This window comes from Rattus rattus, chromosome 18 (assembly GCF_011064425.1).
Source record: "Rattus rattus isolate New Zealand chromosome 18, Rrattus_CSIRO_v1, whole genome shotgun sequence".
NCBI lineage: Eukaryota > Metazoa > Chordata > Mammalia > Rodentia > Muridae > Rattus > Rattus rattus.
This window is the reverse complement of record NC_046171.1, coordinates 34168577-34182605: the sequence shown is the minus strand read 5'-3', so window position 1 is coordinate 34182605 and position 14029 is coordinate 34168577. Positions and strand designations below refer to the sequence as shown.

The window sequence follows — 14029 nt, the reverse complement described above, 5'->3', positions numbered from 1 at the left end:
CTGTCGCAAACCCTCTAAGGAAGTAAAGGAACTCGTTTTTAAGGAAAGGAAATTCAGTAACTTATCCAATAGGCATGCTTCTTTTCACTTCTTTCTTACCTTGTAAAACTGAAACTGCAATATGTAAATATTAGCAGAGTTAACATGGAAGGATAGTCCAACTATCAAATACGAATATGAATTCATATTTATCTCATAAAAGTTATCTTCTTCAACCTGTACTATTATAAAAAAGCATGGCAGGTTCACATACAGAGATATCAGAAAAGGAAACTGCTTTAAGTACTTTCTAAAAAAATCACTATTTTCAAAAATCAAACTTGAAAATGCTGCTAGTTGTCTACGGAAATAGAAGATGGTTACTACTAAGAGTTAAAGGGTGATTAGATGATCGGATGAATGAATGAAGTTAAAGGACATAGCTGACAGACAATAGAGCACGTAACTCAGTCAGTTAGATAAAATAAGCAGAATGGGAAAGTGCTACGCTTTCTAAACGAGGAATCAAAGTCCAAAGTCACTCATCATGAATACTTTTGAGTTAAAAACTAACAGCAAAAATGTAAGACAGAACATGTAAAGTAAGTATTCTCAGGCTCTTGTTATTAAAGGAAAATCCCAGATATGTAGGAATAAAACACGCCTAATCTATATACATTATTAGTATGGCATTAAGAAAAGTGACTAAGTAATGCAGAGAAAGCAAGTTAAAACATTCTACGAAGAGAAGGGGTTTGTACAGCCCTCTCCTGCATCTGTGCAGCATCAAGTAAGGCAACTCTCTTGTGTGCACTTTTTTATTCTTCTTTCCCATGCCCTACTTTTTCCTAAGCTACAGAGCAACATACATTTTAACAAATTCATGTACGAAGACCGTATGAAAACTAATCTATGTATAACTTATTACACTATCTTAAAGGTCATAAATAGGATCAATTTCATGGCTAGATTTATATACTCTTCTTAGAACATAATTAAAACATATTATTAGGACAAAGTCCATAGCTACAGACTAAAGTAAAGCAAACTAACAGTTATAAGCAAAACAAACAAACAAGCAAACAAACAAAACATTGATCTTGGCTACTGAAGACTACTTAAAACACCAGACAATCTCCAAACCCCAACACAGATATCCCAACCTCCATAATATTAGCATTATATTTGGAAATAATATTTTTACCTTTTTAATTCTGAAAGCCTGGACTCAATAGTTTCTTGTTTTATTTGAACCTTCTGGGCACTACTAATAATTTTTGTTAAATCTTCCTGACGAATTTTATTTTCCTCTGGTTTTGAAGACGAAACCTTCCAAAAAACAAATTTAGAAAATTAAATATATACTAAGCCCCTGTGATTTTAAATCAAAACTTCCTGTTATAAGTCTCACTAGCCTATTAAAGAAGTGAGATGTGAGTATAAATTTCTAGATATTCTAAAACAAGAATACACTTCATAGTTCAATATAAGAGGAAGCAAGGAGTGATCATTTTATTTTTCCCTACCTTACTTAGGAGTAAGTCATCTCATTATAATGGGATGAGCAGGAATATGAGGGTCTTTTTTATTCCCTCTGCCAAGTTCCTTATGATTTTCAAGCCTCTTTATCATCACATCCCATATTTAACTCAAGTATACAGTAATACGGTTGCACAGTAGGGAGCTTTCTTCCACGGCTCTTCATCTTTTGTTAGTATTTTGTAGTACTTAGGATTCAAGTGGAGGATTTCTGCATGTTAGATGAGACTTACACTATTTTTAGCCATTGAGCTAGCATTCCTTTGCCCCCCTTTCATTACCACCTCCCACATGTTGGTGATGGGAATTGAAGCCAGGATTTTCAGGGTGCTAGTCAAGTGTCCTACTAATGGACTATATTCCTGTTCTTTTATCCACCTTTTATGGATTTAGTAAAGACATTCATTTCGCAGAAGATACTTGGTCTTGATTTTTCCCCTCAGGCAGCTCAGGAGTAAGCTCCCCCATTAAGATACATAGCCACCCTCAGACTCAACATGGTAAATACTTCCTTTCCTTTGTTAAAGTGAAGATTGTACCACTCTCGGCACCACTGAGCTTAGAAAACAGGACCATTCACCAGGGCTTCGTTGGTCTTCGTTTGTCTCAATAAGGACTAGTGCTGCTTTACTTCTGTACGCTCCTTTTCATTATTATTAGTTGTTGTTATTGGGAGTTACTGAGAAAGAGTCTCACTCTGGAACTCACTATTTAGTCCAAGCTGGACTCAAACTTGCAGCAATCCTCCTGCCTCTGCCTCCCAAGTACTGGAATTTCAGGTGTGCACCATACGCTCAGCCTTTTCTGTATACTCTTAATTTCACTTCAGTAGCTTACAAAGTAGCACATCACATCTCTAACCTAGCTAGTTCATGTCAGCAGCAGCAGCTCACCTTCCTTTTAATGTTCTCCAACAAGTCATCCTGGCCTTGTTTGAAATAAGGATGTTGAAATTCAACAGGGCCATCTCTTTCCTGTTTGACAATTCCAGATTCGATATGTACTACTTTACGGAAGCCATCTGACAAAGATTCAAATTTACATGACTAACATTAGACAAGTCAAAATTAATGAGGTTTATACAGAAATACACAGTTATTTTAATGAGAAGAACTGGCTTATCGGTGGCTATTAGCAGCTCTCCAAGCAAAGCTCTGGTCATACTCACACATATTTAGCTGTCTCACAAAGCTTGCCATGTTATTGTGTTTGAAGTACTTGGGGAGAATTTCCTTTGCAAATCTTTGCTCATCCAAGACCAGAAAACTTTGTCCATTCTAAAAATCAAACAAAGCCCAGAAATGTCAATTAGTTAAGGTCCTCTGACAAAAATATAAATCAGCTCTTATTAAGTGTTCCCAGATACCTTCAGACGAACAATCTTTCTGATAATGGAAAAGCAAAACAAACAAAAAACTGTACAATTACTAGTCAAATTACAAGAATATTTTTGGTGTAGCTTCAACCCAAAAGCTTCATCATATTCTATGATGAATTATTAGAAGAATTTCTATTAGGAAAGCAAAAGGCCTAATATATTAGCTAGTACTATTAAGTTATTTTAAAGCTAAAATAAACAGACAAAAATAAATTGGTAAATCACTATTTTACCACTATCCATAACATATGTAACTACATTTTAGTATTTGACAACTGAAAAACTATAAAAGAATTCAGAAAGTTTTCTGGTTACCAGATTAATTCAATACAGTGTGGTACAGGGACCTGAATTTAGAGTTAAGAGGGCACTTACCTACTGATATTTAACTCTAGCCTGCTTTTTAATTTCTAAAATAAGATTTCCTGAATTATATATAAGTATTTTGCCTGTATGTGTGTATGTAGACCACATATATATCCTGCTGCCCAAAGAGGTGAGAAGAATTTTTCAGATCACCTAGAACTGGAGTTACATATGAACTCAGCATGTGAATGCTAGGAATCAAAGTGTTCTTAACCCACTAAGTCATTTTTCCAGCCCTTAGTTTTTGTGACAGTTTCAATAGTTGCTTAGGCTGGCTTAGAACTCACCACCCTGCAGTCAGCCCAGCCTGACCTCAACTTGGTGATATTCAAGATTCAGCCTACTTGGAGCTGCAACAGGAAATACCACCACCACCAGGCTGGTTTCTAGATTAGCATTAAAAGTCATTAAGTATTTTCCATCCAAAAACATTAAAACAATTAGAGACCTAGTACAAAACTACAGTAATCAAAACACCATGGAACTGGAGGAAGACAGAGCAACAGAAACAAACACTAAAACAAAAACAAACAAAACAGCCTGGTAATAAAGTCTGTCAAAGAACTTTCAAGTTTCATGGCAACTCGATGGGAAAATAACAAATCATTTTGGCAAATGGTATTGAAAAACAAGATATACATACGTAAAATAATACAGCTGAACGCTTACCTGACATCATTTACAAAATTTAACTCAAAATAAATAAAAAAATCTACACTCATTAGTATCAAAGATCTAAATCTTATGACAAAAAAATTCATGACACAGGATTTGGAAATGATCTCTTGAATATAGCACTGAAATACAGGCAACATAAGCAAAATCAGAAATATGGGACCATATCAAGTTTAAAAAGTATTATATGTAAACAAAAGCAAGAATGGGAAGAGCAGGCCCAGGGTGGGAAAGAGGACTGTAAACCATGTATGTGACAGACACGTGTAATATAAATCCAGTGGATAAACACCAGCTATGATCCAGAAAACAAAACCGCTCATGAGTATTGAGCCAGGACTCTAAGCAGCACTTTTCCAAAGATTCATAATTGCCAATAAGCACATGAAAGATGCTCCATATTCACCAGTCATAGGAAACCGAGGCTGACACAGTAAAATATTACTCCTCAGCAAGTCAGAATGGCTTTTATCAAAAAACATTCAAAGGTGTGAAGGAATGTGAACCACTTGTGAATTGCTAGCAGAATAGAACATAGTACAAAGGTTGCTAAAAACACACAAAAATTAAGTAATTATTAAATCAGTCAGTAATTCCTATTCTGTTTACATATTACAAAACAGAAAAAGAACCTGAAGAGATAAGGGTACCACATGATCCTGTAATGTAAATCACGAGGACAAAAAGTAAAAGCAACTTAAGTGCCCACCATTTGATCAATGGATAAACAAAATGTGGTATACACATGCAATGAAATATTCAGATCCATTTGACATGGTTTACAAAATGGATGAGCGGTAATGACATTATGCTACGTGAAATAAGCCAGTCCAAGAGCAATATATACAGTATGATTCCACTTACATAGAGAATTTTTAAAAGCCAATTTCTTAGGTAAGTAGCATGGGAGTGTGGGTAGCTCAGGATGAGGTGACTACTACTGCTAACAGGCAGGCACTTGGTAGCTGTTTGAATGAAAATGGCTCAGACTTCAGTGATGGGTCCCCAGTTGGTGGAACTGTTTGGGAAGGATTAGAATATGTGGCCTTGTTAGAGGGGTTTATCACTGGAGACTAGCTTTGAGGTTTCAAAAATCTACACCACTTCCACTTAGCTCTCCCTGCCTCTGGAATGTAGATTAGATATAAACTCCTAGCTACTGCTCCAATGCCATACCTGTCTGCCTGCCATGATTCCCATCCTGAGGGTCATGGACTCAATGGATTCTGGTCATGGTCCATGCCCTGGTTATGGTGTCACATCGCAGCAACAGAAGTTAAGACACAATTTCGGTTTGAGAAGATAAACCGTAGTGTAATTGAAGTATACTTAAAAATAGCTAAAATGATTATATTGATATCATTTGTAAAATGTGTTATTTTATAAAACAAAACAAAAATAAGCAAAACCCCCCACAAAGGTGGCAGTATAAATCATATAGAAAACGATTATTTAATAAAAATGCTGGACAACTAAATAAATAAAAAAGGGAGATTGATCGATCAAACCACCCACAAAAGTTTATTTCACATAGACTTAAGACAGAGAAAAGCAAAAGCATAATTATCTCTATAAAAAATGAAAAAACAATTTGAAATTACAAAATGTGCCAATAATAAATTATCAAACACACAGGCCCTTTAATTAAGTATTAAAAGGGTGTAAGGAAAGCAAATTTAGCACTGTAAAGCCACTCATTCCCCTTTACCTTAACCAATGCAGTAAACTCATTATAACAAATAGTAGGTGTATACTTACTATAAGGAATTGCTATAAATAACAACAATATTGATTTTAAAAGTCTACAATATAAAATTTCCACAGAACAGGAGGCTATGTAGCTGCAGAATTCACTATTACTACACAGAAATAGAAATTACAGCAAAGCCTTTTTGAGGTAATATTTTCTATTTAGTTCACTGGTAACCTCTAAGAATGGCAATATTCTCTTTAAAGAGGTGAAGTAACTACACAACTATCAAGAAAAATAAAAGCTGGGTTAGGGTTTAGCTCAGTGGTAGAGCGCTTGCCTAGGGAGGGCAAAGGCCCTGGGTTCGGTCCACAGCTCCAAAAAAAAAAAAAAAGAACCAAAAAGAAAATAAAGCTGACTTGATGTCTTTGGAAAGCAATGTATACAATCTTTAGTTAAATTATCAACATCTTATTTTACTGTAACTCATAAATTGTTTATACACACTAGAAATTTGAGACATCTGATGGCAGCAATGTGAACTAACTTCTATGGTCTCACTGTTGGGATTACTCATTTTCCTTCCTGTCTAATTGGCTTTTCCTTACCTATTTAAATATCAAATCATTAAGTTCCTTTTTATAGAGAGTGGCTCTGATGCTTTGATTGTGAATCTACATATGCTGAAGTCCTGTTCCCCAATTGGTTCTTGACCAATCAATAAAGATTCCAGTGGCCAATGGCTGGGCAGAAGAGGCAGGACTTCCAGGTTCCTGAAGGCAAGCTAGGAGACCCAGGAGGAGGATAATTCACCATGCTTCAGAGTGAGAGTGACCAGCAATCTTAGGAGTAGTGGCTCCTACCACCATTGGCTGCTTCCCCAAGGTTCGAGATTAGAAACACAACTAAGCTGAGGGCTTAGCAGGATGTTGAGCAGGGAGTAAAGAAAAAGGCACACTAGTCATGGGAGGCTTAGATGAGCCCAGCCACTGAGCCACACAGCAGGTTAAACATGAGCAATGGCTGTGCGTCTTTTATCTGAGGAGCTGAGCTAGCCCCTGGACGAGTGCCTGCAACCCACAGAGAATTCAAACAATGCAGACAAAACTACACCCTACACCTTTTGTCTCTGTCTTCCCAAGTACTTTCTTCCAACCCCATGACTTTATCCTCAAGGCTTTACAGGACCCCCAATGCCAAAGTTGCACCTAACGACCTATTCACTGCTTCCATTCGGCTGTCAGGAGTACAGAAGCCATATTCAGAAATATTTCTGTTCCTAGTAGTGCATATTTCCACTCCTTATCATACTAGGTTTACACATATGACTAAAAGTGGTTAACGAAATGTAAGCAAAATGAAAAAATTCTCAAATATGGGTTGGTATACCTTCTCTAAAATGTTTGGGATCAGAAGAGCTTCAAACATTTGTAAAACCTCTTCAGCTGAACAGCCATATTCCAAAAATACCTAATTAGGTAGTTCAGATTCCAGAGAAGGTATGCTTGTTTCACACTACAGTGATCTCTTTTTAAATTCAAACATAAAACATGACCATACAGAATCTGTAACTAAAATGCCTGCTAATCTCCTACTATCTCAGGGCAGGCCAAATCTGAGTATTCCTGCCTTTCTGCCTTTCTTCCTGGAGGTGGGAAAGTAAAAGACTGTACTTTTAGTACAGTACTGAGAATGGAATCAATCTAGAGCACGCCAGGCGAGCTCCTTTACTACTGAGCTCTACCTCCCCCATGAGCCATTACTGCTATTCAGTCTCTAGTGAACCCCACCAATCTCTGAAGCTTTGCTTTCACAATAGGTATCCAATCAAAGAACTTCTCTCACCACTACTGCAACTAGTCTAGAAAACTGTGATTGTCTCTAACTGGTTCCCTTATCTCCAGTCTCCTTATGATACAAAAAGAACCTACTATCTCTTTTTGCACACCACAACCTCACCTTCTTCCTAAAGATAGGGCAACCACAGATCAGTCTGCTTGCCCAGTAAGGCACAGTGGTAAGTCTTATTCAATATTGCTGCCTCACCCATCCGTTCTAACCACCCTGGTCTCTACTTAATGTTTAGACTAGTCTTTCCCTTGCTTTTCCTAAACTAGCCACAGTTCCTACTCAGCTTATGTGCCACAGTGCCAACTTCTTGCTGTGGACTCATTCATACTGTCTGATCTGCAAACAACAGAGTCTCTCACATACCCTTTTTGGTCACAATCTAACCCTTGAGTCAGTAAGGGATACTAGTAAAACTCAGAAACAATGGATTCTTCTTGGTTCCAGTATGTCTGGGAGAGTCTCCTGCAATGCAATAGGCTCACATCAGTTAGAAGCTAAAACAGCATCTTTCCTGTCACCCCTCTCCCTTGGGAGGTTTCAAAGCCATGTTTCTAAGAAGGCACCTCCTCATTGTTTTCTGTGATGCTCTAAGATATTGGAGAATGGTAGACGTTTCTCAAAGTCAAATCAGTATTACAGACTTGCTAATCCCCAAAGTCCATGATCCTACTCCTATCCAAAATCAGCTAGGGCAGTATGAAAACACATGTGGTCATAATGCTAAGGGTAGGGTTCAAATGCAACACGGCTGCTTAGCAGCCCTAGCATTCCCAGCACCACAAAAATAACAGTACAAACAAATGGGCATGGGTACGTGCCAATTAAACTGTACTCATCAGGTAGAGTGTGGGCTGTTTTCTGTTTTTTTGTTTTTTATTGTGACAGGGGAGCCTCAATTGAGAAAATGCCCTTGAATGACCTCTAGACAAGCTTGTTCGGCTTTTCCTTGGTTGACCTTTGAAACGGAAGGACATAGTTTACTGAGGACAATGTCTTTCCTGGGTAGACAGACAGCCCTGACTGTTGTTAAGAGAGCATAATCAGGAAGCCACAGGGAGCAGGCCAGCAAGCAGCCGTTTCTGTAAGGCTTCAGCCTCAATTCCTACCTCCAGGCGCCAGCCTATGTTCCTGTGCTTCTATGTCTCACAATGGCCCAGCACCTGGGATACATAAGCCAAACAAATCCTCTTCCTAAGTTGACTTTGAGCATCACAGCAATAGAAACCAACTAAGGAAACAAGCCTGCAAGCTAGGCTATAAACCCTGCTGTTTTTCCAGTTACAACAGCATTGAATAAGCATTTTTTTTTTGGTCACTCAGTAACACATGAACATACTTTCCCCCAAAGGTTTGCATTGGAGCCTTGTGAAAGGGGTTCTTATCTCTCAACAGTGGCTGCTCTATCTGGACTTTTACTCTTTTGAGCTTGCTATTTCCATTTTGCTTAATGTAGTAGGTCATTCTATTAAACTTCTACTGCTGAAAATATGAGTTCTATGATGTGGCTGTATCTTCACTGGGAATACTGTGTTTACCCTGCTTTACTTTCTTCTTTTTTCTGTACTTATTACTACCCAAGATTTCATTACTTTCTTTCAGAGAGCTTCACTTAGAAAATGCTAACAAAAATAAAAGCTCTTCTTTGTCAATAAGAATTTCTATCTAACTTTCATAAACCCTTTTCTGTATCAAGTTTTTCAATTTGTTTCCATGTTAAACACGTGTTCTGTTTGGGACAGTGTTACATTAAAACATCCTCAGGGGGTCTAAAAGTATTATCTCTGTCCTAGATTCCGTTTACCAAAGCAAAAAACAAAAAAAACAAAGAACCCACCAACAACAACCAAAAACCCCAGCTATGTAATACTCTGAAGCTGCAGAAAATGTTAAAAACAAACACTGTATAAGAAACTTTGTTGGGGAAGACGGAAATACATTAAAAAAAAAAAAAAAAGATAGTCTGGATCTAAGACCTACTATTCTGACTTGATAATTCATTCAGTATAATTGTCATAGCTCAGACTATCACAGTTTGTATTTAAGGATAATGAGAAAGTCCTTTTTTCAATTTTGTCACATAACAAATTTCTAGGAAAAGTGAATTTATGCAGACCTTGTAGGACTATTAAGTCAAGCTTTTCAGAATACAGGTGAGGTTTCTCTCCTTGGTTTAGACTCAAGCTAAAGGAGTGTATGATTTTTTTTTACCACCACAGAGGATAGGGGTTGCGTAAAAGTTTGATTAGTCCCTAGAGCTTCTGCTTTTAAAAGGCCTTAAAGTGATAGCCACTGAGCCAGCGTAAATGCTAAAATTCACCTCTATAATTCAACACAAATTTAAAGGAAGCTAGGCACACAAAAAAAACTTTTAGAAGATCACAGTACGGCTGGAGAGAAAGTTCAGGAGTTTAGAGAGCGTCACTGCTCAGAGAGAACCCCAGATTGGTTCCTACCACTCATAACAGCCCAAAGTCCAAGACTTGGAAGTCTGGCTCCTTCTTCTGCCCTCATTCAAATATGCATATGCACACAATAGACAAGGACACGATTAAAAATAAAATCTTTTTAAAAAGAGCCAAAAAATGGGGGAGGGGGACACATTTTGGTTTTCTATCAACATCAGCTTAAAATTGTACCTTTCAGTATTGGCATTCCAAATACTATTCCATCTGGTATCTCATTACAATATGACTTTGTCATCTACAAATGGTTTCGACCACATTCATAGCTATCTTAGGACACCTGTTACTCCATTCCAATCAAACCCATTTACATTTTCTAACAGTTTTAGTGACTCAAACATTAAGACACCAATTATGTCTCTAGAATCAATAGATTCTAGAGAATCAACCCCATTGAGTTTACTCTTTGACTCTCTTATTGGTGTACTGGATATGGGCAGATGAAAATATAAACTGAGACTTAATACGATAAGTAAAAGTAATTAAGTAGATTGTTTCGTCTGCAATTAGTAAGATTTCACACTTATGCACTAGTTTAAATTCTCCAGAGTCTGTACTGATCAAAAACAAGAAAGTTATTAAAATGTTTTGGCTAATTTGAAGTTATCAGGCCGCTTATACAAATCTGTTTAATTAGAAACAATTACCAGTACATTCGTGTGGAACTTTTAGACAGTACAAATAAACAGCCTTTTGCAAGCTCAATAAGTTCAATAAACTCAGCTTGGTTGGGGGACAGAATATATTTCAGTCCGGTTTCTAATGTTAAAAGAGAGCTGAGAAGCAGTCCGGACTGATCGTGCCTTGTCAACCTTTAATCCTTCTGACTGACGAAAAGCATGAGCAGTCTGTTTATTTTAAGTTCATGCTGGTAGCTGCCTTTCTTATTTTCGCTTCTTTGTACCAATGTATCAAATTAGTCAGTCAACTGCTTAGTCTACACAACCAGCAGGGGGTGGGGCACCCGTGTGACAATACTCAGGGAAATTAAATCCTAGAAAGAAATTTTTAAAAATTGGCACGAATACTCAGCAAAATTCAGTGAGATAATTGTCCAAATGTCAGGTATATTCTATTGCTGTTACCTATGAAAAGCACGCAAGGCTGAAAATTAGTTTTAACAACAGAAAGAACACAAAAGAAACGAAGGAAGATAACATTTATTTGACACATAGCCAGGTATTTCCCACTTACTCATCTCAAAAACCGTGAACATGAAAATACCCCGAATAAGTGATCAACTCCAGTAAGAGGAGCCGATCCCCTTCATGAAGTGATTGGAACAATCCAAGAATTGCGCGTCTAGTAAAGCAAAGGCACAAGTGATGTAAATAATCACTCTGCAAAGAATCTTTGTGTGGAACTGGGCGGGGGAGGGGAGGGTCCTTGGGTCACCTAGGCAACACGTCCATCTAACGCATAACTTAGACCACGCAAGATACCGGACTTGATTAAGATCATCTTTATTTATAGAGAATCTGGCTCAAACTGATCAAGGCAACCACCTACCACTCCTCTGCCAGCAACTATTCTTTGAAATTTAACGACTCGTTTTTAACTCCCTGCCGCTAAGTTACTAAGCATAATATACAGGCACTTTTACTACGATTTTTTTTTTTAAAAAAAGATTAAGCAAATGACCCAGCCTCCAAACAATAAGTGGGAAATTTCTATGTTAAAACTACATAAATGAACTACATAAATAACTACATGAATAAAACTAGAAAGCTCACGGGAAGAGCAGTCTGAGTCTGCACATTTTCCCTTTACCATCATAAAAGATCCCAGACCAGGGGACAAGTAATCCCCGCGGAGGTGATTTCTTTAGATAAGCCCCGTGCTCGCCCCCTAGCCAGCTCGCCAGCCTAGGGTTCCGCAACCTCCGTGCCCCGCGGCGAGCAGACGACGGAGGATGAGTGTGCAGAACGCGGGGCTGGGGCCGGTTCCGAGCTCCCGGGGCCGGCGGGACCGTTACCAGGGCGCCCCTCCCCGGCGCGCGGCCCGGGCGAACGGGAGCCTGCCGGGCCCGCTCGCCGCACACAAAGCCGGGGTCCACGCGTGGTGGGGAGGCCGCGCGCCGCCGCAGGCCGCGGGAGCGGCCGAGCCCAGCCCAGCCCAGCTCAACCCAGTCCAGTCGAGTCGAGCCGAGCCGAGCCGAGCCGAGCCGAGCCGGTTCGACAAGGGAGACCCGAGGCCACCGCGTCCCCGAACGTACCTGACTCCAGGTGATGAACTCGTTAGTGTGGGTTTCCTCTACAAGCGTCCACAGCTTGCTGAGGAAAGCCGGCACGTTGGAACTCTGCTTCATTGTTAGCGGGGCGCAGGGATTCCGAATTCTACTCCCGAACGCGGAGGTAGCGGCGGCGAAGGCGTTAGCAGCAGCGGCGGCGACAGCAGCAGCTGCTCCCGGGAACGCACACCACGCAGGCGCGGCGGGTCCCGGGCTCCGCCCCCTCGGCGCCGCGGGGCGCGCGGTGAAGGCGGGGAGACCCCGCGGCCACACGTGATGGACAAGACTTCGCGCTCCACCCCTGCGCTCCGCTCCCGCGCCCGGTCTCTGCGAGTCCAATCCGAGGCTTCGAGTGCATCACAGAGCAAAACGATTGGCAGCTGCCGAGAGGAGGGGTGGGTCCTGGAGTGGTTCAGCCTTCTCTGCTACCTTTTAGGCAGGATACTGTTTTGGGAATGATATTGGGTCCAGAGAAAAACCTTGTTTAGTGGACTCATATGGAAAGGGTTTGGGTACACCGTCTATGTCTGGCAGAGTGCAGAAACGCCCAAGGGCAGTTGACTCATAAGTTTGACTGGTGAAGAGTAATTTGCTCCAGTCTAAAGGAAGGAATACAGCACATGGGGCAGGGAGCAAGATATGCTGGCCCAGCATATCTTAAAGATAAACGAGCCTTTTTATACTTTTTTTCCACTGGCAGAAGATGGCTCATTTAAGACTCTTTTATCAAAACCTAAAGCATGAATAATATAGTTCGCTGTTTGCGAAGTACTTGCTATTATATATACTATTAGAATTCAGCAGGCATCAGGTACCTGCCAGAAACCCAGTTCAAAAGCCACTAGTATAATTTTAGAGTATCTGAGTCAAAATAATTGTTCTGCATGTACCTTACACAGGTTTTCTTTGGCAAAGTGTGATTTGGAACAGCTTCTTTAGCGCAATGTCCCATTTCTTCATTGACTTTCTACCTATTAAGAGTAGCTGTAATAATGTGGATCTCTGAGAAAAAGATTTTTTGATCCTAGTGTCCTGAACCTGTAAGTTGAGCACTCTGGAGGCTGAGGTAGAAGTGTGGAGCAGTGGAGGCCAACCTGGGTTAAATAGTGAGCTCCAGGTAATCCTGGGCTAATGGCAAGACATCCCACCCCACCCCATACATATATTGCACATGTATATGTAAGCATATACTGAACTTAGTCATATACAGCACTGTTTGGTACATAAACAGCATTTGCTACATATACAGCAACCTAAAGAGGAAGCTTCAAAGGGTCTGATTCAGGTTGGTACAAATTCTATTCAACAAATTACCCAAAGCTAATCGGAACCAACTCTGTAACCAGATTCCCAAAGTGGGTTGGCTAGAAGTTTCCAGCTACATCCCAATGTGATGATGTGTTGATTTACCTCAGTTTGGGACTCTTTTCAGTCCCAGAGCCTCAGAGATAAAATGTTAGTGAAAGTCCTGCTATAGTTACCTGACAAAGTAAAGCCCTTTGAAAGTGGTTCTTCTTCTGGTCCATTACTGCACGCTTACAAATATGTTTTTGAACCACAAATTTGAACAGCCACTTCCAGACTGGAAGCCACCCAGTGGCCTTCGTGCCTTCCAGAATAAGTCCTGCCCTGTTAAAATGGCATAGAAGATCTTTTGTGACTCCTTCCAATCCACTCAATCTCTGTCCATGTCTCCGTCACACGTAATAGGTAACTATCCACATTCTTTTATGTCTCTGTATAGTTCTGGCATGCTGTTAGCTCCATCGTGTTACCTTAGCCTGCAAGATCTAGCAGAATTCTGTACAGAATTTATGATGACTATTCTTGGTTGTCAACTTGACTACATCTGGAATAAA

The 14029-nt window shown here is 39.8% G+C and overlaps 1 protein-coding gene across 3 annotated transcripts in view; it reads right to left on the bottom strand.

Moving 5' to 3' along the window:
- Hsf2 (heat shock transcription factor 2) overlaps nt 1-12419 on the bottom strand; it is a 28037-nt gene extending 15618 nt beyond the window's left edge. Inside the window, exons 1-4 of one of the 3 annotated variants that reach the window (XM_032888436.1) lie at nt 12156-12419; nt 2687-2795; nt 2412-2539; nt 1184-1308 (exon numbers count right to left, since the gene is read on the bottom strand). In XM_032888436.1, the coding sequence (XP_032744327.1) occupies nt 1184-1308; nt 2412-2539; nt 2687-2795; nt 12156-12248 (455 nt within the window). In that variant the 5' untranslated portion in view covers nt 12249-12419. Of the gene's footprint in view, nt 1-1183; nt 1309-2411; nt 2540-2686; nt 2796-4801; nt 4969-12155 lie in introns of those variants that run through there. The other 2 variants (XM_032888435.1, XM_032888437.1) reach the window with 2 other exon arrangements.
- Between the last annotated feature and the right edge of the window lie 1610 nt (nt 12420-14029).